Raw genomic sequence first — 26,467 nt, forward strand, 5'->3', positions numbered from 1 at the left:
TTAGGTTAAAGGCAGAAGGATGGTGAAGGGATTTTTTTTTTCACTACACTCTTAAAAAAAAAAATTTTTTTTTAAAGCACTCTAATGCATGTAGAGTGCTTTTAAAATTATCTGGATGAAGAACAGGTGTTCCTCCCATCCACCCACAGTTCATTGTAAAATACAATTAATTGTGAAGAAATGATCATGGGCTTGGCTGTCACAGCAATGTTACATTTTTATAAAAGCTTCTAAATGCTTACTCTTAAATTCTGCACTTGACCTCACCAAAGTTTGCTGATGGCATTGGTCTGCAGACCACATCTGGAGTAGCCCTGTTCCACAGCATGAGGTCCTGTGTCTGCAATCTGATGACCAGGCGGCGCAGGGGAGTTGTTCACACCTGTGTGTCCTGAAGGCAGACCTTGCTGTTCAAATCCTGGCTTCCTCCCATCATAGCTATGTGACTTACTCAAGGCATTTTGACATTTTAATCCTGTTTCCGCATCGGTGAAATAGGGATGAGGCATTTGCCTCCTGGGCTGTTGTTAAGAGTAATGCATGTAGAGTATAGCACAGTGTTCACTAATGGTGGGGTGGGGTAAGAAGAGGAGGATGAGTTGTTACTGTCATTTTGATTCTTTTTTTTTAACCCAGTGAACATTTTGGAAAAAGTAAGTGATCATGTTGCCTCATTGGTTTTTGCCCCGGGAACTTTGAGAGCCAATGTGTGGGCAAGTGTGTGGACACCACAGCGAGCATTTTCAGGCTGGCCTCTGCCATGCCTTAGTGCCGCTCTCACTGCCCTCATTTTCTCCCAAGCACATCCCCACTCACTCACCAAGTCCAGGCTGGCCTGTGCTGGCTGATTTACACCCACAGCGTTTCCCAGCTCACTTCTGCCTGGTGTGTGTTGCCAACTTTGCTGCAGGCCAGACCTGAAATGTCATTACCTTGCTCAGAATAGATTTATTACTGTTCCCTGGCCTAGCACCCAGAGTCTGCATCCTTCATCCCTTCCTCAGCTCCCTCCAGGCTGCTGTGTAGGAATATTAACAACAAGTCACTGGGAGAATTCCTTGAGCCCTAGGATGAAGGTAGATTCCAACAGAAGAGATGTTCCTTTGCCTATGCCAGGCTCTTAAGAGTGCTAGGAGTCTGAGAAAACTGTGCCGAATCATAGCATGAGGCATTTTGACTTTCTGCCCTGCCCGCTCACCTTGCCACCACCACCACCGCTTAGTTCTTTGGTGAGTTTGGCCCATAGATGCATCCAAGGACCAATGAGTTGTTAAAATGTCTAAGGATGTTACCCCACCTTTCTCCTGCAAAAGCGACTTTTCTTATAATCCCCAGGAAGATTGGATAGGAGTCAGGAGGGTTGGGGCATATAAGGAAGGGAAAATTGACTTGCTTCTGAATCACCCTTGCCCTGGGAACAGCTTTCTTGGCTTTGTGGGCAGTATCATACAACCGCTTGTGGCCATAAAGGGCTTTGCATGTCTGGGTTGGTAAATGCCCTCATGACACAGATGGCTTTGGTGCTTCCCTTACTCCTCTCAGATCAAACATTTCCCTTGGTTTTGACCTGATAATTCTTCATCATTTTGCAAGCTCTTCAGCTGCTTTAGAGACCCTCATTTTAATTTAATAACTCTGTGCTAAGGGCTGAAAATGAATTATTTCATTGATATTTTATACATGTTTTTAATAATCTGTGTATTTTCAAAACAGAGGTCTCCATATTGACCTTAAAGGGCTTTTTTACTGGAAACTCTCATGAATCCATAACATTTGTTTAGAATTCCAGAATATCACCATTCAGGGTAATTCATATGATCAGTTTTAATTAGCTAAGAAATTATCTAAATAACTATAGTAATCCCCCCTTATCCATGGGTCATATATTCCAAGACCCTGGTGGATGCCTGAAACCGTGGGTAGTATTGAACCCTAGGCATAGGATGCTTTTTCCTATGCATATATACCTATGATAAAGTTTAACTTATAAATCAGGCACAGGAAGAGATCAACAACAATCATAAACTAGGACAATTATAGCAATATACTGTAATAAAGTTACGTGGTCTCTCTGGCTCTCTCAAAATATTGTATTGTGCTCACCTGTTTGCAGACCATGGTGGCCCACAGACAACTGAAACCACAGATAAGGGGGGACTACTACATATTGATTCTTGAATATTATTTCATGTACATTTTAATATAATGTTTTCATATATAGCTCTTACTGTGGATATTTGAGTATAAAGGAATAAGTAGTTCTAAGAATTCACAATCTAAAAGAAATTTTAATCAAGTGATAATGAAGAAAATAAATGATTAGTTGGGATTAGTGGCTCACACCTATAATCCCAGCACTTTGGGAGGCTGAAGTGAGTGGATTGCTTGAGGTCAGGAGTTTAAGACCAGCCTGGCCAACATGGTGAAAACCTGTCTCTACTAAAAATACAAAAATTAGCCGGGTGTGGTGGCACATGCCTGTAATCCCAGCTACTCAGGAGGCTGAGGCACAAGAATTGCTTGAACTCAGGAGATGGAGGTTGCACTGAGCTGAGATTGCACCACTGTACTCCAGCCTAGGCAACCAAGTGAGACTCCGTCTGAAACTAACTAACTAAATAAATAAATAAAATTAAAATTAAAAAAAGAAAATGATTACAAAAAATGTCTTAGAATGTGCCAAAAGAGAAAATACCAACAGCAGCAGCAGCATTGCTAATACTCAGTGAGCACTTAATATGTTGCCCTCTCTACTATATTTCCAATAACTCTTGATTCCTTTCTTTTTAGGCATGACAAATTCTTGTGTGGGAAATAATTATAAACCGTCATTTATTCAAGATAATGAGCTCAGACATTTAATCCTTAAGGTAACTAATGACATATTTGTCTAAGTTGTATATGTCTTTTCATTGCTGTTTGAATAGGAGGCAGACTTTCTTCCATTTTCTTCCTGTTACAAACCTACTGGACTCCATATTATACATTTCCTTTAATGTAGAAATTCAAAATAGAGAAGTAGCCATGTCTTACTAGTTTGTGTTAATGAAAGTAGAGACAGAGGATAGGCACTTTCCACACTGGGGAGCAAAGCTTATCTTCCTCGCCAAGCATTTTATACTACCCATCTCACACACACAGGATGTATTCCCCACGATCACCACCTCCTCCAAAGCCGTCTGCCTGGCATCCTGTTCCCTCAGGATCCTGGACTCCTTGGAGGCCAGTCACTGCTTACTTAGATTTGTTAGTCAGGGCTTTGACATTTTTTTCCTCATCACTTCCTGGGCATGGCTTTTCGGATTCACCGGTCTAGAGGTTCATTTGACATGGAAACTATGATCATGTGATTGGCTTCTCATGCCCTCAGAGGTGATAAACGTCCTGGTCATGTGCTGTGTGGCCGCTAGGTTTTAAGCCATAGTAGAATTAAATAGAAAGATTCTTCTTACACATTTTTGTCCATTTTTCCTTTAATTAAAAACACCACTCTTTTATTTGAACAGCTGAATTTAAATATAGCATTTATGGCAAGGATACAAGGGATATTGTGTGGATAAAAAAGATTTTTGAGGGTGGCAAAATGTACGGTTTGCTTTTGAAGCTTTCTCACCAATCTCCATGCTTGTCAGTCATACCTTCATGGAACTCTGATTCTGCCCTGCAGAGCATGCCCAGCAGGAGTGCCAGGCCCATCCTATGTGGCCATACGTACCCACTTCCGTGGAGGCTGCTTCATGGGATTTGCTGGGTAGACCTTATGAGAGTAGCTGACACATTCAAATTTTTAAAATTTAGTTTAGAATCAGTGATGCCTTATTTTTATTCAAAAATGATAACAAGGTATACAGTACGACGTCTTCATTGCTTCCTTGTCCCCAATCTGCTCAGTCCTCCCTTAACACATCGACAAGCAATTGTTATTCTGCATGCACTATAGTAGAATTGGTAAATATTATTTTATTTTATTATTATTATTATTATTATTTGACACAAGGTCTGGCTCTGTCGCCTCGGCTGGAATGCAGTGCTGCAATCTTGGCTCACTGCAATCTCCACCTCCCTGCGATCTCCACCTCCCTGCGATCTCCACCTCCCAAGCTCAAGCCATCCTCCCATCTCAGTCTCATGAGTAGCTGGGTCTACAGGTGTGCACCACCACGCCCAGCCAATTTTTGTATTTTTTGTAGAGACAGAGTTTCACCAGTGTTGCCCAGGCTGGTCTCGAACTCGTGAGTTCAAGAGATCTGCCAGCCTTGGTACCCCAAAGTGTTGGGATAGAGGCTTATTTAGTACTGTGTGTAGGCTCGTATACAACACCTGGCCTAATTTTAGGTTTTAAGAAACGTCTCAACTAAATATTCTGCAGCTGAACTTTTCATCTCCAACATATTAATTTAGAATGGGATTTCAACTTGACATTCTTTATAAATCTGTTTGTACCTTAAGAACATTTCTTAAAGTTAATTTTACCAGCTCCATGACTACTTTGTTAGTTTTATTGCCATAGTAATTTCCTCAGAATCTGAATGTGTGTGTGTGTGTGTGTGTGTGTGTGTGTGTGTGTGTGTGTGTGTGTGTATGAGAGACAGGCAATATTTTAAAATATTCATTTTTATTTTTTTAAATCCTAGGCTGCAGAAGGCTTCCTATTTGTGGTTGGATGTGAAAGAGGAAAAATTCTCTTCGTTTCTAAGTCAGTCTCCAAAATACTTAATTACGATCAGGTATCCAAAACTGAGGATATTTTCCACACAATGTTTAATATTTTGAACAAACACATATTTTTAAGCTCTTTTTCTGAATGCCTTCTCCTCACTGGGATATGAGATTAGGATCTGCTAAGTTAGAACTCCAAGAGAGATGGAAAGATGTATGGAAAGAGTAAGGATTTTTGTTACTGACATTTGTGTTCCCTTTCTGACCTTCAGCAAGTTACTTAATATTACTGAGCCTCAGCTTTTTCCTATGTAAAAAGTCAAAATGATCATACCTGTCTCTCAAGATGTAAAGACGAAATGAGGTATCATATGTAAAAATGTATGAAGTGTTAGTCATCCTTCTCTGTTCCCTCTAAGAGACACTTATTAGGTTATTATTAAGTCACATGCATTGCATGACAGCCTTTGATCTAATCTCTGTCAACACTCTCTGAAATACATCTTTCTCATTTAACTAGTTTAGTAGTTACTTTACCTCCTTATTACTAAAACCATTTAATGGAAACTAGCAACTCAAAAATTATAGCATTGAAACTAACCCAAGTGAGTGAATAAACTAGCATTAGAAATCAGATAGATCACAGCCTTGATTTTTAATAACTCCCGTTAGTTTATAAGATGTTCAGAGATAATGAGTTAACAGAAGTAAGAAAATATTATGAGCCTATGTACAGGAGGATTGAAAACCCATGAATCATGCAGCCAGTTATAGCTGGGGACACAAACCTCATGATTCCATGTTCTAACTGGAGATAGAACACACACACACACGCATAACTGACAATTTAGGGCAGCACTTAAGTGTCAAGTTAGCGACATGGAATCCAGTCCTACTGGACACTGACTTTGCAATAAGAGACCGTTAAGACACTTACTGGCTGCTCAGGAGCATATATAGATTCCCATGAGTCAGGGTTTGGTCCTCAGCTTTTCAGATTCAGAAACTTGATCTGCCTTAGAGAGTTCTGGATATAGACTTATATTAACTACATGGTATGTTTTAGAATGAAATATCTCACTGCCAAACAATTCAGCCTACTTGTATCAGCTGGTCAATCAGTCCTGTTGTTTATAAGATTGTTGGCTTAGGTAATACAGGAATTCAGAAGAGGGGTAGCCATTGTGAGTCAGGGAGTGCTTCACACCTGAGGTGGGATGTCTGCCAGGCTTGTCAGAAGCAAGGTATAGTAGAGAAGGGGAGGAAACATTTCAGGCTGAGAGAAGGATGTCTTGGAACTCTAGGGAGTCAAAGGCAATTTGGCTGGAGTGGCTAGTGTATAGGGAAGGGGTAATGAATTCTAAGTGATGGGACTTTATCAGCAAAGGCATAGACCTGGGGATGCTGTGCATATTGCTAGTGGTGGAATGGGAAGTGAGAGGTATTCTGGGTTGGATTTTACTTATCAATAATATGGTAATTTTAAAACAGTATGGTAAATGTCTGATAAAACCATAGATATTCTGTGATTTCCATATTATACTATGTTGTAATCTCTCTCCTTTTAACAAGGACAAAAAAGTTCAAAATAAAATCACAATCATTTAGAAGTAACATGTGTTAACAAGCGTTACAAGATTTAGCAGAATACTAGCAACTAGTGTTTGTATATGGTTTGTGTATATCCAGGTATGGTTCTATGCGCATGTATTTTTTTCTGTCTACAAGTATCACCCCGCTTTTAACACTAAGTTAATGCCACATAGTGTTGTGGACATATCTTTGAGCTTGAGAAAAATCAACCTTTAACAAAAAAAGGACATTTATTGTATGCATCAAAAAATGTAGAAAAATTATGGTACTGATTTTAAATGAATGTCTACCTTATAAATAGGCTAGTTTGACTGGACAAAGCTTATTTGACTTCTTACATCCAAAAGATGTTGCCAAAGTAAAGGAACAACTTTCCTCTTTTGATATTTCACCAGGAGAAAAGCTAATAGATGCCAAAAGTAAGTGTCCATTTCCGTATGCTTATCATTTTATGTAAATGTAATGATCACCTAAAAGTTTAGCTATACAATATTTTTTAAATGGCTAACTAAGCTTTTAACAAAAGGAGATTTATTTTGTAAACTTTACATCATAGTTAATAAATATATATAGCTATATAGAAAATTCCTATATTTATACAGACATATACAAACACAAATGCATTCATAGGAAGATGATTTGTTTCGGGAAAATATGATTGCTTTCTATTTGCTATTTTTCATATGCAAGTAAATCTTTATAAAAAAGTATCATTTTGGATAAAAAATTGCTAAAGTTCCTGTTATTTAGCTATATGCTAGAAGACAATTATTCTATTTTTTATATGGATTAAGTCTTTTCTGTATGAAAGACCTTGTATAATTGTGTTTGGGAAGTGTAAGTATTTTTTTTTCTTTGAAAATGCCTAGTACCAAATAATTGTGTAAAGCAATGATGTACTATGCCATTGATTCCTGTAATCCTTGAGGGTTTTTTCATTTTTTAATTTAATTTTTATTTCATTTTACTTAAATTAACTTTGTTCTTCCCTGCTTGGGGAAAAAGAAAGATAAATTGCAAATGTCTATAAGTTATCAAAATGTGATTGCTTGTCAAATAACATTTTTTGGGTTTACTGTATAATTATGCCATTGCTTTAAAAAATGATTTCCTTAATAGGTAATCTGAAAATGTTAGGAATATAAATTTCAAAATTATTTGTCCATATTCTTTTCCACCTATTCTCTCGCCCCCTTCTGCTACAAAAGCTGGTTTGCAACTTCACAGTAATTTCCACACTGGAAGGACACGTGTGTATTCTGGCTCAAAACGATCTTTTTTCTGTCGGATAAAGAGTTGTAAAATCTCTGTCAAAGAAGAGCATGAATGCTTACCCAACTCAAAGAAAAAAGGTATCATTTTGAAATGTCAAGTGATGTAAAGCATAGATATAAAATTAATATCCTAAATATTTTCTGTACAGAAAAAAATAAAATATATGATCAAGGGAAATATTTGAATCCAGAAGTACCTTTAAAATAAGATTTTTTTAAACCAAAATTATTTAGATTGGTTCATCGTATCTTTTACATTTATCAGGTAATTACATATTTTCTTTGTTGTCCAAGATTTCAATGGTTTATTGAAATTGTAGTTTGGGCTGTATCAAATGGAAAAAAAATGACAAGAGATGGAAATGAAACTTTTGCTATGAAACTTCATTATTACTTTTTAAAATACAAGAGTTAGATTTTTAAAAAAAAAAAAAAACTTCATAGTACAAGAGCCTGATTTTACCAATTTTGGTGAACGTTTCTTAAAATGTTCCAGGTATTATTTTAATTTTTTATGAGATGGTGATTCTTTGGTAAATACCTCATTTGCTTTCTTATGATCCTTTGCTAGATTTGTCTTGCAGATGTTTCCTTTTTGAGTTGATCAAATAGTCATCCGTTTAACTTAATTGGGAAATTTCAGGGACTACAAAATATCTCATAACTTTTTTGCCTAAGAGCATATTAAGCTATTAGATATACAATTCCATAGGCAAATTTCAACATGGGATTTGCTCTCGTATTCTTTAAAAGGATATTTATATGAAGCTGCAAAATTCAATTTATTTACAAGTTTTGGTCAGAATCTTTATTGACAAACACCTAAAATGATCATTGCTAATACCCATTTGCTAAATACTTACCCTGTGCCAGATACTCTGCTAAGTGTTTTAATCCTCATGGAAACACTATTCTTTTTAAAAAATTTCCATATTTATTTTAGATACAGGGACTACACGTGCAGGTTTGTTGCATGGGTATATTGCACTAAGGTAGCGAGCGTAGTACCCAGTAGGTAGTTTTTCAATCCACACTCCCTTCCCTCCCTTCCCGCTCTAATAGCCACAGTGTCTGTTGTTCCCATGTTTATGTCCTTATGTGCTCAATGTTTAGCTCCTACTTATAAGTGAGAACATGTGGTATTTGATTTCTGTTCTTGCATTAATTTGCTTAGGATTATGGCCTCCAGCTCTATCCATGTTGCTATAAAGGACACGATTTCATTCTTTTTAATGGCTGTGAAGTATTCCATGTTGTATATGTACCCCACTTTCTTTATCTAATCCACCATGGATGGGGACCTAGGTGGATTTCATGTATTTGCTCTTGTGAACAGTGCTGCAGTGAATATACAGTGCATACGTCTTTTTGGTAGAATGATCTATTTTCCTTTGGGTGTACACCCCGTAATGAGACTCCTGAGTCAAATGGTAGCTCTGTTTTAAGTTGTTTGACAAACCCCCAAACTGCTTTCCACAGTGTCTGAACTAATTTACATTGCCACCAGAAATGTAAATCAAGCAGAAAATCCTTTTNGGAGTTTTGCTCTTGTTTCCCAGGCTGGAGTGCACCGGTGCGATCTTGGCTCACTGCAACCTCTGCCTCTCAGGTTCTAGTGATTCTTTTGCCTCAGCCTCCCAAGTTGCTGGGATTGCAGGTACCTGCCACCACGCCCAGCTAATTTTTTGTATTTTTAGTAGAGATGGGGTTTTTCCCTGTTGCCCAGGCTGGTCTCGAACTCCTGACCTCAGGTGATCCACCCGTCTCAGCCTCCTGAAGTGCTGGGATTACAGGTGTGAGCCACCACACCTGGCCCAGAAAATACTTTTCTTATCTCTGTTTTAGGATCAAAGATGAATGACTTGGAGAGATTCAGTAACTTGCAGAAAGTCAAATAGGTAAAATTCACAATCAGCCATAAACCCCCTACTCTGTGTTACACTGTAAAGAAACAAAAATGGAAATGAACCAGCAGTCCTCAGGGGGATCTGTTTAAGGACCATCAGTTTCTTCCCTCTTGCCGGTGGCTCTGAGTGGTGGAGAGCTGTCTAATGTCACATATGAAGCTTCCTGGGTTTGAAGTCACAACTGAACTGGAGGTAAAGACGCTGTGGAATCCAACCAGTGGGGATCAGATTTTAGCTCTACCACAAGCTAGCTGTGTGATCATAAGCAAGTTTCTTAATCCCTCTGAGCTTCAGTTTCCATATCTGTAACATGAGAATATTGACAGGACTCTGTGGTTTAGCTGCAGCAGGTAAATGAGTAGATTCTAGAGCCAAACTGTTTAGATTTAAATCCTAATTCTGCTATGTGACTTAAGATAAATTTCTGAATCCTTCGGGGTCTTACTCCCCTCATTTCTAAAATGGGAATAATAGGACTCCACTCAGGGTTGTTATAAGGATTAAATGAGTTAATACACATCATGTGCTTAGCCTGGTTCCCGGCATAGTGACAGCCGATGTTAGGAGCTCTTAAAAACACTATTGGAAATAGTCCACCTAAACTCCTGGGATGGCAGGTGCCATTATTGTCACTGCACCAGAGTGCCTGTTCTCTCTGCCTTCCTTCCCACATCAGTCATCTTGGTATTACCATAGGGACCAGCTGGGATGTGGCCATGTAATGTGAAAATAGTCCCCAGTGGCAGGAATATTCCTTCTGTGTGGATGGTCTGAGGAGTCATACTGTAGTATGTTTTACTCTTAGGCTTTAGCCGGTGGTGAACCAACATGGTGTTGGTTCACCTCTAGGGTTCACCTCTAATTAATCTGTCCATAAGGGTCCAATCATGTGTAAATCACCAAATCTACACAGAAATCTGTATGAGTGAAAACCTGACAGCCAGTGCAACCACTGTAAGGTGGCTGAAATCTGTCATGTTTGTTGCAAGTTATAAATCGATTAGAGGCTAGCATGGTCAAATTTTGTAAGTGTTTTAAAGATTACCAGATTGCATTGTCTTTTCTTCTGGGAGATTTTCCACATGGAGTGACTTAGTATTTTAGTCATGTTTGTGTTGGTATCTGATTGGTGCCGTTGTAACCCTGTACTTCTGTGAAACCTGATTTTGCCCTTTGCTACCTACCCCATCATCTTGCTCTTTTCTGCTAAAGCGTGCACCTCTGCAGGCTTGATTTTCAGCCTCTGCATTTTCTCCCCTCTAACCTAATCTAATTCTTCCTGCCACTTCTCCTGATTTCATTCTCTCTTCTGACGTAAGTAAACTTACCCAGCCTTCTCAAACCAATATCCACATGCAAACAATTTATATTCTTGAAGTTGAAAATACATCTATCTAGGCTGAGCTTCCACTCAGAAACCTGTTGGCAAAACCCCATTCTCCTGTGGCCTGATCCTCCAAACAAATCCACTATCACCATTTGAACTCCTCCCTGATATTCAGGAGAATTTAGGTTCACTGGAGAAACACATTTTAAGTTACACCTTTAGACCAATGGGTCCCAAACTTTAGCCTGCATTGGAATCACCTGGAAGGATTTTTAAAATACAGAATCAGTTTGAGGTGGGGTCCAAGAATGTGTATTTCTAGGAAGTTTCCAGGTGTGGCTGATGCTGCTAATCCAGAGAGCTTACTTTCACAGCCACTGCTTTAGACTCTTCTCAAGATTCTCGGAAAGTGTGAGAAATGGAAAGTAGGGGTGCCCTGTACAGCAGTGCTCAAGCGTGGGGCTAAAGCTTCCTCCCTGAGTTGTATTTTCTTATATCTCCTATCACAGTCTTATTTCTAAAAGGATCCCTGCACGTTGGCTGTGCTGAGGGGAAAATGGGATAAACCCGAGATCATGGTCTGACAACAATAGATGTTAATAAATGAACAGCTCATTGAGTGCCTACTGTGTGCCAGGTACTATACCAAATGCAAGGGACACACTGGGGAATAGGCAGAGAAGTACTGCTCTGGTGGACCTTATGTGAGACAGCCCTTATATAATAGAGACAGCCAAGAAATATGTAAACTAATAAGTAGGTAGTGGACAGTGTGATGTGAGTGACATCTTTGCTGAGTTAATAGTAGTTTTTGAATACTGGAGGATTATTTACTCAGTTTTTTGGTGCTATTCACTTTGTAACAATTACAGACACAACACACTTGTGCAGTGGTGCAGTCATAGCTTGCAGCCTCAAACTCCTGGGCTCAAATGATCTTCCTACCTCAGCCTCCCATGTAGCTGAGACTATATAGATATGCATCATCACATCCCTCTAAGTTTAAAATTTTTTGTAGAGATAGGGTCTTGCTATGTTGCTCTGGCTGGGCTCAAATTCCTGGCCTCAAGTGTTCCTCCCACTTTAGCCTCCCAGAAGGCTAGGATTACAGGCATGAGCCATCATGCCTGACTGCAACACACAAATCTGTCCACAGACCCTGGACATTAAAGCTCAGGCATCCCCTGTTTCCAGGAAATCATCCCCGATACCCTCCCCACTCTGGTGGCCTGAGTCCCAGGTTACCCACATTAGTAATCCTGAGCTGCTCTCATATTTGCTGCCCTTCCACACTGTATTGAAATTGCTTAATATTTTTAATATTTGCCTCCCACACTAGAGTGAGAGCTGCATTTCCATCTGTTGTTTCTCACCCACAGTAGACATTCTATAAACATTTCCTGAAGGCATAAGTGACGATCCTCTTGTCTTTTGTTCCTGTTCCTTTGACCACATAACCACTCTCAGATCCACAGGAACAAGTTATTAATTCAATGAATGAATATACATTATAGGCTTTCTGTTTTACCTAAGGAAGCAATTTCAACATATTTTTTAGATTTTATCTCAAGAAGTTTTTAGCAAATGGTATGGACTGAATTGTGTCCCCAGAATTCATATGTGAATACCCCGACATGATGGTATTTGGAGACTGGGCCTTTGGGAGATAATTAGGTTTTGATGAGGTCATGAGGATGGGGCCCTCATGATGGGATTAGTTTTCTTACATCGAGAGGAGCCAGAGAGCTTTTTGTCTCTCTGCATGAATGCAGTGAGCAAAGGATGGCCATGTCAGCACACAGCAAGTTGGTAGATGTCTGCAAGCCAGAAAGAGCCCTCACCAGAACCCAGCCCTGCTGACACCTCCATCTCAGACCTCCAGCCTCCAGAACTGAAAGAAAAGAAGTTCCTGTTGTTGAAGCTGCCAACTCTGCTATTTCGCTGTGGCAGCTCAACCTCAGATAGCAGACAACTTGGATCATTTTCTATACCATAATTCTCATGAGAAAGAAATCTGAAAAGGCTCTGTCCTGAGAACCAAAGGAATCTGCCGGGTTCAGGCGATTTTCCTGCCTCAGCCTCCTAAGTAGCTGGGATTATAGGCATGCACCACCACACTTGGCTAATTTTTTGTATTTTTAGTAGAGATGGGGTTTCTCCAGGTTGGTTAGGCTGGTCTCAAACCCTCAACTTCAGGTGATCCGCCTGCATTGGCCTCCCAAAGTGCTGGGATTATAGGCATGAGCCTCTACGCCTGGCTGGATGTCACTGTGTTTCAAGACTCCACACTATTAACAATGAAAGCCTGTGGTTGGTAAAGGTGTTTTTTTCCCTTTTACCATAACGTGTCAGTTACATTTAAACTTAAAGAAGACTAGCCAGCAGCCCTTTTTATGCTAATTGGTAGTTGAATTTAAGATTTATGGAAAGGCCGGCCATTTCTCAAGGTTTCTCAAGATGAGTTCCCAAAGTTTATTTCTGATTTTGCCTTATGTTTCAGATTTTCCATAATAAAATATTTTTTTTAATAAACAACATTGACGTTTTAAAAAATTATTTATATCCTGAATCAAACTTTAATGTCATGGACTCAAACTTTGAAAAAGCTTCTAAGGTAGAGAGACAATTAAGTATCTGAACTTGTGAAATTGCAGACTGATGAAGGATGGATGACTGCTATCAAATCTCTTAGGTGTTTCTTAAATTTATCTTTGTAAGATAATTGTACATGAGGAAGAAGTACAACAGTACACCCAGAATCCACTTGTTTCTTGTGCACGTGTGGCAGATGCCATCTGTCAGTGCCCCATGGGTCATACCCCCAGCACCCACCACTGCAGACAGGGTGTGCCACTGGCTTCTGGAGACCAGCGGCAAGACTCTGCCTGACCTCTTCCTTGGATCTTTGGAGCCAGTTCTGCCTGTGGCTCTAGGAACTTACAGGTTTCAGATGGTTTATTAGTTTCCTTCTCTTCCCTGTCTCACTTCCCAGTTCCTGCCAGTGTTTCCTGGGACCACCCCTCAAATACATTTATTATATTTGAATTCTTGTTTTGGATCTACTTCCTCAAGGATTCAAATGAAGACAGCAAGATACTGAGTTGAGAGACCCAGCCTTCAACGTGTTGAGGAAAAATTTCGTAAAGGATTTTGGAAGGATGTCCTGTAAATTAAGGCAGTGTTGGAGTAATACAGGCTTTTTCTCCCTCACTTCACCCACACACACTTTTGAGAAATCATGGAGTAGATGACACTTGAACCTAGCCTGTGGAGCTGGTGTAAGTAAATAGTTTGGCAAGGATCAGACCTCATGACTCCAATATTTAGATAAAAATCTAAAGAATGTTTGGGATAAGAGTTTTTAATCCATTTCCCATTTGCCCTGAGAATACTACTCTGGCAGCAAGCTGCACTTTTTCTTTTCTAAACAGGAAATGGATTGAATGGAATTTTTTTTTAAAAAGCTTTAGATCACTGATCAAATGAATTGCAGTTGATAGAATTACATAATTCCAACTAAAAATTTGCTAACTGAATAAATGTTCACAGTGAGAATCGAGGGACAGTTTGATTTGGAAATACAGATAGTAACCTGTTGTAAGAGAAAAATAAATGTAACAGGCTAGGTTCTATGTAATGAGATTCCATAAATAAAAAATATAGACTTTCTTAAGTCTGCATTTTTAGTGGAGTGGAATATTTTTAGTCAGTATCATTTGTAAGTTTGCAGAAATGCCGAACCTGATGTATAAGCCCTTTTATTTTTAACTGCCCTCTAGTTTTGTTAATATGAATGAAAACTTTTATTCATACTTAGTCAATTTTAACTCATTTGCAGTATCTGGGTTGTTAGGGGGAGGTGAAAGGGGAGGTTGTTAGGAGGAGGTAGAGCCTAGGATGACCCCCAGATTTCTCTTTGAACTGCCTGGGTTGATTGTGGCACCAGTAAACAGGGTCAGAAATAATAGGTGATAAAGACTGGATTTGAGGTTGGAAGAGGTAAGGAGTTTTGTAATTTAGAGTGTCTGTGGCCTGGGAAGGGAGTGGTGTTTGCTAGGTGTTGGATACAAGGTTTTATGGATGTCTTACAACCTGCCTTCTGTTCCTGCTTTATTTTCCAGCCTTCCCCGCTGCAGCCCGTGCTTCAGCCGCATCTGACCACTCTCAGTTTTCATTGCTTATTCCCTCTGGCTGGAGCACCTTTGTGCCCCTCCCCTTCTGTCACCCAGGCAACTCCTATTTGAACATCTTTGGCGACAGAGCACTCACTATCAGCAAATTGTGTAGCATTAGTGGTTTAGAAAGTAGACTCTCGAGCCAGCCTTTTAACCCCAGCTCCACCCTGTACCTGCTGTGACTTTGCCATTAACTCAGTTTTCTAAAACAACGGAGATACAAGAACATCCCAAAGAACTATTAAGATTAAATGAGTTATAAGTTTAAAACACTTAAAATAGACCGTGACACAGAAAGTGTTCTCTAAGTCTTTTCTATTATTGTTAGCTACTATCTTATATGACAGTTCATGTCATCTTCTATTTAGAAAAAAATTTAAAGTATTTTTTTTTTTTGAATTGGAGTTTCCCTCTTTTTGTCCAGCAGGCTGGAGTGCAAATGGCATGATTTCTGCTCACTGCAGCCTCCATCTCCTTGGATTCTCCTGCTTCAGCTTCCCAAGTAGCTGAGATTACAGGCACCTGCCACTGTGCCCAGCTAAATTTTGTATTTTAGTAGAGATGGGGTTTCACCATGTTGGTCAGGCTGGTCTCAAACTCCTGACCTCGGGTGATCCACCCACCTTAGCCTCCCAAAGTGCTGGTATTACATGCATGAGCCACTGTGCCCAGCCTTAAAGGATTTTTTGTGGTGGCAGTTTTACCAAATAGTGCCAATTTAAAACATTGATTGTTCTAATCTTTTCTAAATCTTATCATAAACAGCTGTTTCAAATAATCTTTATCAGAGTTTTCCCCTACTTTTGAACCTTTAAATCACTTCTATGGCATGCCATAATCTGTTTCCTACTCATCTTTTATGCCAGTGTTGGATTCATTTTTTGCTTAAGCATGATATTGGAGTATATAGATTATTTCCAATTTTTTATTCTGGTGGACATGCTTGACAGTCTTCTTAGTTAGTTGCTTTGGATTTTCCTAAAAAGTGAAGTTTATTTTATTTTTATATCTTCCATTATAAATTTCTCCAAGTGTTCTTTAAGATGTTTCTATAATCTATAATAACCTTATATAATTATTGACCATGTAAGCTCTAACATAAGAAATTTAAGAATTTATGCATAATGACTTAAATGTCTTTTTATACTTTTGAATCTAAGTTACACTATATTACAATATATCAAGAAACTTAAGCTGAAAACAGTATTACAATGGGGCATGAGGTTTAATTTTTTCTGACAGAAGTAAATTACTGTAATTTAAAAAATGGACTCGGAAATATGTTAAGTCATAAACCTAGTTAATCCTAAAATAATGCAACCAGTTCACTTTTTCATGTAGCACATACAATTTAGTTCCTGAGGAAAATAACCTATTAATAATAAAGTCATGAAATAAACAAAATTGATGATATCTTTTCAATGGAATACCATTCCCCTTTCATATTTTAGCATATTTAAAGAGCATTTTATAGCACAATTGTGACTATTATAGATGTCAATGTAAGAAATTTAATGATTTGTTTATAATGATCCAAATGTCCTTCTTAAAAATCTTTGAATTAGAGCATAGGAAATTCTATACTGTCCACTGCACTGGTTACTTGAGAAGCTGGCCTCCAAATATTGTTGGAATGGAAGAAGAAAGGAACAGTAAGAAAGACAACAGTAATTTTACCTGCCTTGTAGCCATTGGAAGATTACAGCCATATATTGTTCCACAGAATAGTGGAGAGATTAATGTGAAACCAACTGAATTTATAACCCGGTTTGCAATGAATGGAAAATTTGTCTATGTAGATCAAAGGTAAACATTTACGTGTTATAATGATTAGATTTCAACGGGATATTTGAAACTATTAAAGACATGTCTTGGTAGCACTGCTGGGGTGTGTGTGTGTGTGTGTGTGTGTGTGTGTGTGTGTGTTTTCAGAACAAAAAAGAAACTTTAAATGAAATAAGGATATGGACATGTCAGCAAATTTGTTTAAGCTAACATGTAAACTTGGAAGAGTGTCTCCTAGCCAGTTGGTGCAGAAACTGGGCATGGTCTGTGGCCCCGATTTTACTGGCAAAAGCTAGTAAGAGCGCAGCCTGGATCGGGTGGAGGCCTCATGCCTGGGTGTCTGTTCTGTGTTACAGCTCTAGTCTGGGTCTAGGGCAGCCAAGGGCAGCCCAGTGATGTGCATGGGTCCCCATGCACTTCCTTACTCTCCTGGCCACATGTGGGCCTACAGTATTCTGGGAGGAAGTACACTCACCACTTCTGAAGTTTATTTTCAATTTTAAAACCAGGGCAACAGCAATTTTAGGATATCTGCCTCAGGAACTTTTGGGAACTTCTTGTTATGAATATTTTCATCAAGATGACCATAATAATTTGACTGACAAGCACAAAGCAGGTAGGTATGCATCAAGCGGAATACATTTTGGGGAATTTAAAATGACAGCTTTCACTCTTAATTTCCCATTCCTGTGAAATTTGAAATTTTAATGAATCCTCACAACATTGATTTTTATAGTGGCAGACTGTTATGCTGATAATTATCTTTTCTCGTTAAGTTCTACAGAGTAAGGAGAAAATACTTACAGATTCCTACAAATTCAGAGCAAAAGATGGCTCTTTTGTAACTTTAAAAAGCCAATGGTTTAGTTTCACAAATCCTTGGACAAAAGAACTGGAATATATCGTATCTGTCAACACTTTAGTTTTGTAAGTAATTTTTTATGTTAAGACCTTTATATTAATTTCAAATGAGTATCTTTCCTTTTCTCCTCTCATCTTGCTGAATCATTAAAACTATATGATCCTCTGGCCTTTTATTATAACTTGATATTTATCTTTCGAGTAATTCGTTTACTATTCATTGGCATTAGTTCTCAGAATTAAGCTGAAAGTTTTCTTTTTTTGTAATATATTCCTCCTGGATATAATATGTTGAGGGCAAAGGCATTCATTCAAGCATTTTCTTCCTACCCTCCATGATCATTAGGTAAACAATGCGGATATGGACTTCTACTGTGCACTGTTGTAAGAAATTGTTTTGTCCTCCGCATCATTTTTAGGCACATCTTGTAAGCCTGGGGTGCCACACATGTCTGTGTAGGCAGGCCCAGGGTTGGGGAGAGCAGAAATCCAGCCTAGGTGTTGCTTATCAAGCCCTGTTCTGTAGCTGTGTTAGCCTGAAGGGAGAGCCAAGTTTTCCCAATTTTATAGTAGGCTAGGATGGCCCTGTTCTAAGTCGTACTTTTTTTCTGTAAGTTTCTCTTTGAAATTGCTGTAAGGTTTCCCTGAACCAGTTGTTTTCTTATCTACATTTCTGAATGAAAAATAATTTAAAAAAAACCAAAAAGTTTAATACCTCCAGTATTTCCTATCACCCATCCCAGTAATCTTTGCCTACTTTTTATTAGTATGTGAACTGAGAGTTTGTTACTGTGAGAACATGTCTTTTATAGGGGGATGGGGCATTTGGCAAATGCCATGATACTTACCACATTAAGATCTTAACAATATGTGTATATAAAACATAAATGAGCCACAAATTGACAAATTAAAAGAGCTTAGTGTAGCTGCCATAACAGTTTCCTTCGCCTTAGAAAATTAAATCACCTATGGTGTTTTTAATTCTAGGGGGCATAGCGAGCCTGGAGAAGCATCATTTTTTCCTTGTAGCTCTCAATCATCAGAAGGTAAGTTTAGTTTCAGATGATGAAAGACTTATTACTGAGATATATTGTTAAGACTATTATATTTTTCTGTCCTGGAGAGGGGAAAATTTGAAGGTGAAATTAAAAGGAGTTCTACAGATTGGGTTCTAGGAATCCCAGCTTTGGTTTAGAAGAGACTAAATTCAACAGGAAACAGATATCCCATTTAAACTCCCAGAGGTACTACCATATCCCCCTTGAAATTTCTATAGTACTTTGCTTACATTTCTGTTATAATCTTGCACTGTACTGCAATTAGTTGTTCATTCAACTTGCTTTCCAGTAGACTGAGTTCTTTAAGAGCAGGAATGATGTTTTATCCCTTATTCAGCCCTAGCAGCTAACATTGTTCCTTGTCAATTGTGACACTCTTGGACAAATTAATGAGAAGTATTAGGGGGAGCTTTTGCTTATCTGTGTTAGTTTTTCACCACAGGAATATTAATGTATTATTTGTAAAAATAAAAATCTTCAGAAACATTGAAGTAGTATTGCTCTGGCTTTAGTGTGGAGATTAAAGTTGAAAGAGACTTGACTCCTGGGTTACAAGTCACGATTGTGCCCTCAGTGACTTCCCACACATTTGATTCAAAGAGCATTACGAATTACATATGTAATACAAGGATGAATGTTTTCTAACATTTTTGGATGCACCTAGTCTGTTTCTTTTAAGGAGAGAAGTGTGAAATTATTTGAATTGAAAGAAAAAGTCCTCAGTTGAGTTTTTCCTTTTGCTGTTACTTAGAATCCTCTAAACAATCTTGTATGAGTGTACCTGGAATGTCTACTGGAACAGTACTTGGTGCTGGTAGTATTGGAACAGATATTGCAAATGAAATTCTGGATTTACAGAGGTAATGTTTTATTGCTGCAAATATTTTCAAAAGTAAAAATATCATATTTATAAAACCAATATACAAAAATCAGTAGTCTTCCTATATACAAATGATAGCTAGTTTAATATAATGGAAAATATTATCATCTTCACAGTAGCAACAAAAAAAGATAGAAATTTTACAAGAAATAATCATACTAACATTAAAAAAAAAAACCTTTAGGCTGGGCACAATGGCTCATACCTGTAATCCCAGCACTTTGGAAGGCCAATGTTGATGGATCCTAAGGTCAGGAGATCGAGACCATCCTGGCCAACATGGAATGGTGAAACTCTTCTCTACTAAAAATACAAAAATAAGCTGGGTGCGGTGGCATGTGCCTGTAATCCCAGCTATTCAGGAGGCTGAGGCAGGAGAATCGCTTGAACCAGAGAGTTGGAGGTTGCAGTGAGCCAAGATCACACCACTGCACTCCAGCCTGGTGACAGAGCAACATTTCATCTTAAAAAAAAAAAAAAGAAAAAACCTTTAAAATTCACAAAGGTACATAAAAGCCAACTCAAATAACTTCAGATACAAGCTGTTTTTCAACAGGAAGACGGAATTGTAAGAATGTAGAAGAAATCATAGGGGCTTCAGAAAACAAGGGGACTCAGTTGAGAGAGGAATTGAGTTGGTGAGCAGTCAAGGTCTTAACTAACGTAAAGTCAGGTAGTAGAGGGACTTAAATAACAGATTTTTGCCCAGGGAACTAATATGAAGGAAGCCAAGATGCAGAAGATTAATAGTAAAGAGATGAGGGGAGAGGTAGTTTCCATGAGGCTAAGTGAATAGGTAGTGATTTTAAAACATGAACGGGGTGACATCAGATGCCAGTAAGATGGCAAAATAGGACTTCCAGAGTGAAGAAGCCCCACAGGACTTATGGGACACTGTCAGGAAAACCAGTGTACACACTGTGGGTGTCCCAGAAGGATAGAGAAAGTTAGAGGCAAGGAGCTTATTTTAAAAAAAGGAAAATCCGCAAACTCAGTAAAGGGAATATTCATTCAACCCAGGGGTTCCAGTTTCATGAAGCTCAAAGAACCCAAAGTAGATTAAATATAAAGAGATCTTTACCAAGACACATTATAATCAACTTCTCAAAAGTCAAAGAAGGAAAGGATTTTGAAAGCATCAGAAAGAAACCTCAGCAGAAACCTTGCAGGCCAGGAGAGAATGGGATGATCTATTCGAAGTGCTGCAAGTAAAGAGCAAACAAACAAACAACTCTGCCAAACAAGAATACTACATGTGGCAAGGCTGTCCTTCAGAAATGAAAGGTAGATAAGGACTTTTCCAGACAGACAAAAGCTGTGGAAGCTAATAATCATGAGATGTGCCTTACAAGAATGCTAAAGGGAATTCTTCACATTAAACTGAAAGGGTGCTAACAAACAAATGAAAGTGTAAAACTTTCTGTAAAGATAAGAATACATTCAAATTCAGAATACTCTAATACTGTAATGGTAGTACATAAATCACTTTGAATTCTAATAAAAACATTAAAAGACAAAAGTATTTAATTATAGCTGCAATAGTTTGTTAATATATGACACGTAAAAGATATAAATTGTGACATCAGTAACATAAAATGTGGAGAGAAAGTGTGGAGTTTTTATGTACAGCTGAAGTTAAATTATCAGCTTAAAATGTCCTTTTATAATGATAAGGTATTTTATGTAGACCTCCTAATAACTACAAATAAGTTCTTTTTCACAAAAGAAAAAGAAAAAGGAATTAAAGCATACCACTACAAAAAAATCATCAAATCACAAAGGAAGACAGTAAGAGGAAGAATAGAACAAAGGAATTACAAAACAGACAGAGAACAGTGAACAATATGGCCTAGTAGGCACTTTACTATCAGTAATTGCATATAAATGGATTAAATTATTCAATCAAAGGCAGACTAGCTGAATGGATGTAAAAAACAAGATCTAACTGTATGCTGCCAATCAGTGACTCAGTTTAGTTTTAAGGATACACTTAGGTGAAGAGATGGAAAGTGAAGGGATGGAAAAAGATATTCCATGCAAATGATAACCAAGACAGAGTAGGGGTGACCATACTTACGTTAGAAAAAATAGATGTTAATTCAGAAACTAAGCTGGGCATGGTGGTGCACACTTATAGCACCAGCCACTTGGATGGCTGACAGGAGGATCACTTGAGCCCAAGAGTTCAAGGCTGTAGTGCACTATTATCATATCTGCAAATGGCCACTGCACTCCAGCATGGGCAACATAGCAAGACCCCGTCTTAAATAACACACACACACACACACAAACCCTGCAAAACTGTCACGATTCAAAGAAGCTCGTTATGTAATGATAAAGGAGTCAATTCAAGAGGATATAACAATTGAAAATGTATGTGCAGTCAACATTGGAACACCTAAATGTATAAAGCAAATATTAACCAAATCAAAGGGACAAATATGCAGCAATACAATATTAGCAGGGGACCTCAAAACCTCAGTTTCAACAATGGATAGAGCATTCAAACAACATCAATGTGGAAACAGTGGACTTGAACAACACTAAAGACATGAACACTTCATCCAATGGCAGCAGAATACACGTTCTTTTCAAGTGTACATGGAACATTCTCCAGGATAGGTCATATATAAGGCCACAAAACAAGTCTTAAACAATTTAAGAACATGTAAATCTTACCAAGTATCTTTTCTGACCACAGTGTTATGAAACTAGAAGTCAATAACGAGCAAAACTGGAAAAGTCACAAATATGTGGAATTTAAACCACACATACCTGAATAACCAATGAGTCAAAGAAAAAAATCAAAGGGGAAATTTAAAAACTTGAGACAAATAAAAATGGAAACACAACATATCAAAACATATGGAATGCAGTAAAAAGCAGTTCTAAGAGGGACGTTTATAGCAGTAAATACCTATGTTAAGAAAAAAACCCTAGCTTTACACCTCCAGAACTAGAAACAGAACAAACTAAATCCAAAGTCAACAGATGGAAGGAAATTATCAGAACAGAAACAGATTAAATCAAGATTAGAAAAACAATAGAAATGACTGACGAAACTGAGATGGGTTTTTGAAAAGATAAAATTGATAAACCATTAGCTAGACTAAGAAAAAAGAGAAGTTTCAAATTATAAACAGTGATAACATGAATGAACCCACAGGACATTATGCTAAGTGAAATAAGCCACACACAGAATGAAGCGTGCTGCATCATCTCTTATGTGCAGAATGTCAGGGAAAAAAAAAGCTGACTAAATAAAAATAGAGTAGATAGGTGTTCACCAGAGGCAGGGAGGGCATGGGAATGGGGAGAAGGAAATCAAAAGGTACAAATTTGCTGTTAGGTAGAATGAATAAGCCTACAGATGGAATGGGCAGCATGAGAACTAACTATGGTTAATAATGTTATTCACCGAAGATTTGCTAGGAGAGTAGGTTTTAGGTGCTGTCAACGTACACATACACACAGATAACTGGGGGGGGGGGTGATGAATATGTAAATTTATTTAACTGCAGCAATCATTTTACTATGTATATGTACATTAAACCATTGTATTGTACACCTCAATGTCAACTGCCTTCTTGGGAACACATAAAGACAAAGATTGTGTTTATACCATTTTGTTCTTTATGTATGTGTTTCATTGATTTTTACCTGAGAATGACCTATTATAGTAAAAATATGGCACATTTTCCACTTTAAAAAGGTTCCAAAACGTTAGCAAACCTTCCCTTACTCTCAGTTCTGCCATTTAGTATCCTGAGGAGGAGCTGATTTTTGACACCGGCATCTGTTTGAAACTATGCTGTGTTATTCTACTATTTTACCACATGCTGTTTTGACAGGTGATATGATTTACTCAAAAGTTTTTACCTCAGAGCTTTATTTTTCTATTTACTATGGAGTGTTTTTCAGCATTCCATAGTCACAAATAAGTCTGGCACCTAGTAAGTCAGTCTAAATGTGAAAACTACTATGAGACTCGGTTTCAATTTCCTCACTATATTTTTATCAGTAGATTATTATGTATTTAGAGGAGAAAATTTCCTTCTAAAATATGTAAAAATAAAAAATGTTTTCTGTTTCACTTTTTAAAGGTTACGGTCTTCTTCATCCCTTGATGATTCAAGTCCAACAGATTTAATGAAAGCTACTCATACCATAAACTGCAGGAATGTAAGCATACTTGTAAATGATAATATTCATGAAATAAATGAACAATAAAATTTGCTCCTTGTTAATTATTTCTTTTAAGAAAAGAAGACATTCTGTCAAAAAAAAAAAAAAAAAAAGAAAACTCATTTTGGCCACTCAGTGATGTTTAAGTGACTTTGTTGAATAGTAGTTAAGAGTGAAGTTGTTGGAAGCACATTATCTGAGTCCAAGTTATGACACTTACTGGGACGTAACCTTGGGCTTGTTACTTAAACTTTCTGTGCTTCAATTTTCTCATTTGTGAAGTAGAAATAATAATATCACTGATCTCCTAGAGGAGTGTGAGAATTAAGTGCTTAAATACACAAACAAAAACTCGTAGAACAGTGCCGAGCACACAGTAAGTGCTCAAAAATGAATGGTAGCTCTTAATATTGTTATTAAATAGGCTCCAATTCAGTAGATTAAATGTATACCTTGAGCTTTGAAAAAAAGGTTAAAAAAATAGAAGCCACAAGATAAATACATATATTACTTAATTCAGTTGAACAGATACTACCTATATGAAATGCATTATTGTATATACAAAAATTACTAAACCTAGTGCTATTTGGAAGACTAAAATACAATATAATTCTAATTTAGCACAGACAACAAAAAGCTCTAAAGCAGGTATATAAATCAAGCAGTGTAAGACTACAGGAGAAAAGAGAAATTTTATCTGACCAGGACAAACAGAAACTTGAAAATACAAATATCAGAGCCAGGCATGGTGGCTTGTGCCAATAATCCCAGCTACTCAAGAGGCTGAGGCAGGATGGTCACCTGAGGCCAGGAGTTCAAGACCAGCCTGGGTAACATAGTGAGACCTCCTTTCTAAAAAAGATTTTTTGAAAAACTAGCCAAGCATGGTGGTACATGCCTATAATCCCAGTTACTCCAGAGGCTGAGGCAAGAGGATCACTTGAGCCCAGAAGTTTGAGGCTGGAGTGAGCTATGATCACACCACTGCACTAGCCTGAGCGCAGACTGCAACTGTGTAAAAGCAAAAAAATATATATATATATATTTATATATATGTGTCATATCTTTTTATACAAGTATCATGTCTTCTACTTTATTATTCATTTATTCCTACAGTTAGCACATGTTTATTGGGTATCCATTTTGTGCAAGGTAGTATGCGAGAAACAGATTTAGGCTGTAGTAAAAATGTCTAAGTAGTGTACATTATGTAGGCATTCTATAGATAGAAGCATGTCAATAAGACAATATAGGCAAATGATTTCCTATTTTATGAGCTACGTGGATTATTAGATTGTTTGGCCTGTAACTATATAACAGTATAAGAACTTTTCAGTAACAGCATTTGGTTTAATGTTTCCCACTCCAAAGAAGTATTTCCCATAGTAGTTTTATATAAGGTATAGTTTTGCCATCATTTTATAAAAACAGAAATAACTTTGACCACTAATGTGGTCGTGGACTTCTTCATCCAAAACTTTTCCTTAGATACGTACCTTCAGTTTTGGCTCTTAACAATGCAGGCTTTGGAGTCAGGTAGACTTGAGTTCGAATCATGGCTTCAGCACCTTGGGCAAGATATTATCCTCTTCAGGCATCAGATTCATGATCTGTAATATAGCTGCCTCACGGTATCTGAGAAATGAGATGAGACGATGCAGGTGGAGAGCTTGGCACATGGTACTTGGGAAAAGCAAGCTTCCATATTGATGGTGGTAGTTGTGGCACTGACAGCAGGCCCGTGTCTGATAACTACAAAAAGGTATTTATCTTATTCTGGTAGGAACCTCACTGTTTATTACTCTGGCTGTCTTTTCAGATGTCAAATAAGGAGTTGTTTCCACCAAGTCCTTCTGAAATGGGAGAGCTAGAGGCTACCAGGCAAAACCAGAGTACTGTTGCTATCCACAGCCATGAGCCACTTCTCAGTGAGTTTTCTTTGTGAACTGCTGAACATTTTGTTTATCAAAACTGCCTTCTTAATCATTGTTTTTGGGCACAGGAATTTCCTAGAGAAGTGGATAGTTTTAAAACTAAGATTTTTCTCAGTTGAGCACAGTGGCTCACACCTGTAATCCCAGCACTTTGGGAGGCCAAGGCAGGAGGATTGCTTGAGGCCAAAAGTTCAAACCAGCCTGGCACACATAGCAACAACACATCTCTACAAAAAAAAAAATTGTTTTAATTAGCTAGTCATGGTGGCTCATGCCTATAAAACTAGCGACTCAGGAGGCTGAGGCAGGAGGGTTGCTTGAGCCTAGGAGTCAAGGCTGCAGTGAGCTGTAATTGTGCCTCAACACTCCAGCCTGAGTGACAAAGTGAGACCCTGTCTCAAAAAGAATAAGTAAATAAATAAATAAATATTTTTTTCATTCAAAATTCTAAATAACAATAATTATACTGGATCTTAAAATGGATCTACTTAATGGTCCTGTCGTTAAGAATTCAGTTATCAATGGAATCGGCTATGAGTATTGGTAAATATACAATTTAAATAAAACCAAGGTATTTCTATCTAGGAAAAAATGTTTATCCTCAAGAATGACCAAGAATTCATAAAGGATGCAAGTCATAAAATGTTTAAGATGTAATCATTCATTTTAACAATGTTTATGCAAACTCCAGATCAAGTAAACTGAGTGACATGGTTATTTTAGTCTGTTTTATGTTTCCATAACAGAATACCACAGATGGGGTAATTTGTAATAAACACAAATTATTTGGCTCACAGTTCTTGGTACTGGGAAGTCCAAGAGTATAGTG

At 37.8% G+C, this 26,467-nt stretch overlaps 1 protein-coding gene across 3 annotated transcripts in view; it reads left to right on the plus strand.

The window, feature by feature from the left end:
• ARNTL2 (aryl hydrocarbon receptor nuclear translocator like 2) overlaps window positions 1-26,467 on the plus strand; it is an 82,428-nt gene that overhangs the window by 54,131 nt on the left and 1,830 nt on the right. For all 3 annotated transcript variants that reach the window (XM_017507062.2, XM_017507063.2, XM_037730894.1), the window contains 11 exons: window positions 2,791-2,870; window positions 4,635-4,727; window positions 6,554-6,671; window positions 7,461-7,604; window positions 16,501-16,741; window positions 17,230-17,336; window positions 17,497-17,647; window positions 18,569-18,627; window positions 19,391-19,499; window positions 23,623-23,701; window positions 25,524-25,632. In XM_017507062.2, coding sequence (XP_017362551.1) covers window positions 2,791-2,870; window positions 4,635-4,727; window positions 6,554-6,671; window positions 7,461-7,604; window positions 16,501-16,741; window positions 17,230-17,336; window positions 17,497-17,647; window positions 18,569-18,627; window positions 19,391-19,499; window positions 23,623-23,701; window positions 25,524-25,632 — 1,290 coding nt within the window. The remainder of the gene's footprint in view (window positions 1-2,790; window positions 2,871-4,634; window positions 4,728-6,553; window positions 6,672-7,460; window positions 7,605-16,500; window positions 16,742-17,229; window positions 17,337-17,496; window positions 17,648-18,568; window positions 18,628-19,390; window positions 19,500-23,622; window positions 23,702-25,523; window positions 25,633-26,467) is intronic.

Source organism: Cebus imitator, unplaced genomic scaffold (assembly GCF_001604975.1).
Source record: "Cebus imitator isolate Cc_AM_T3 unplaced genomic scaffold, Cebus_imitator-1.0 Scaffold367, whole genome shotgun sequence".
Lineage (NCBI taxonomy): Eukaryota > Metazoa > Chordata > Mammalia > Primates > Cebidae > Cebus > Cebus imitator.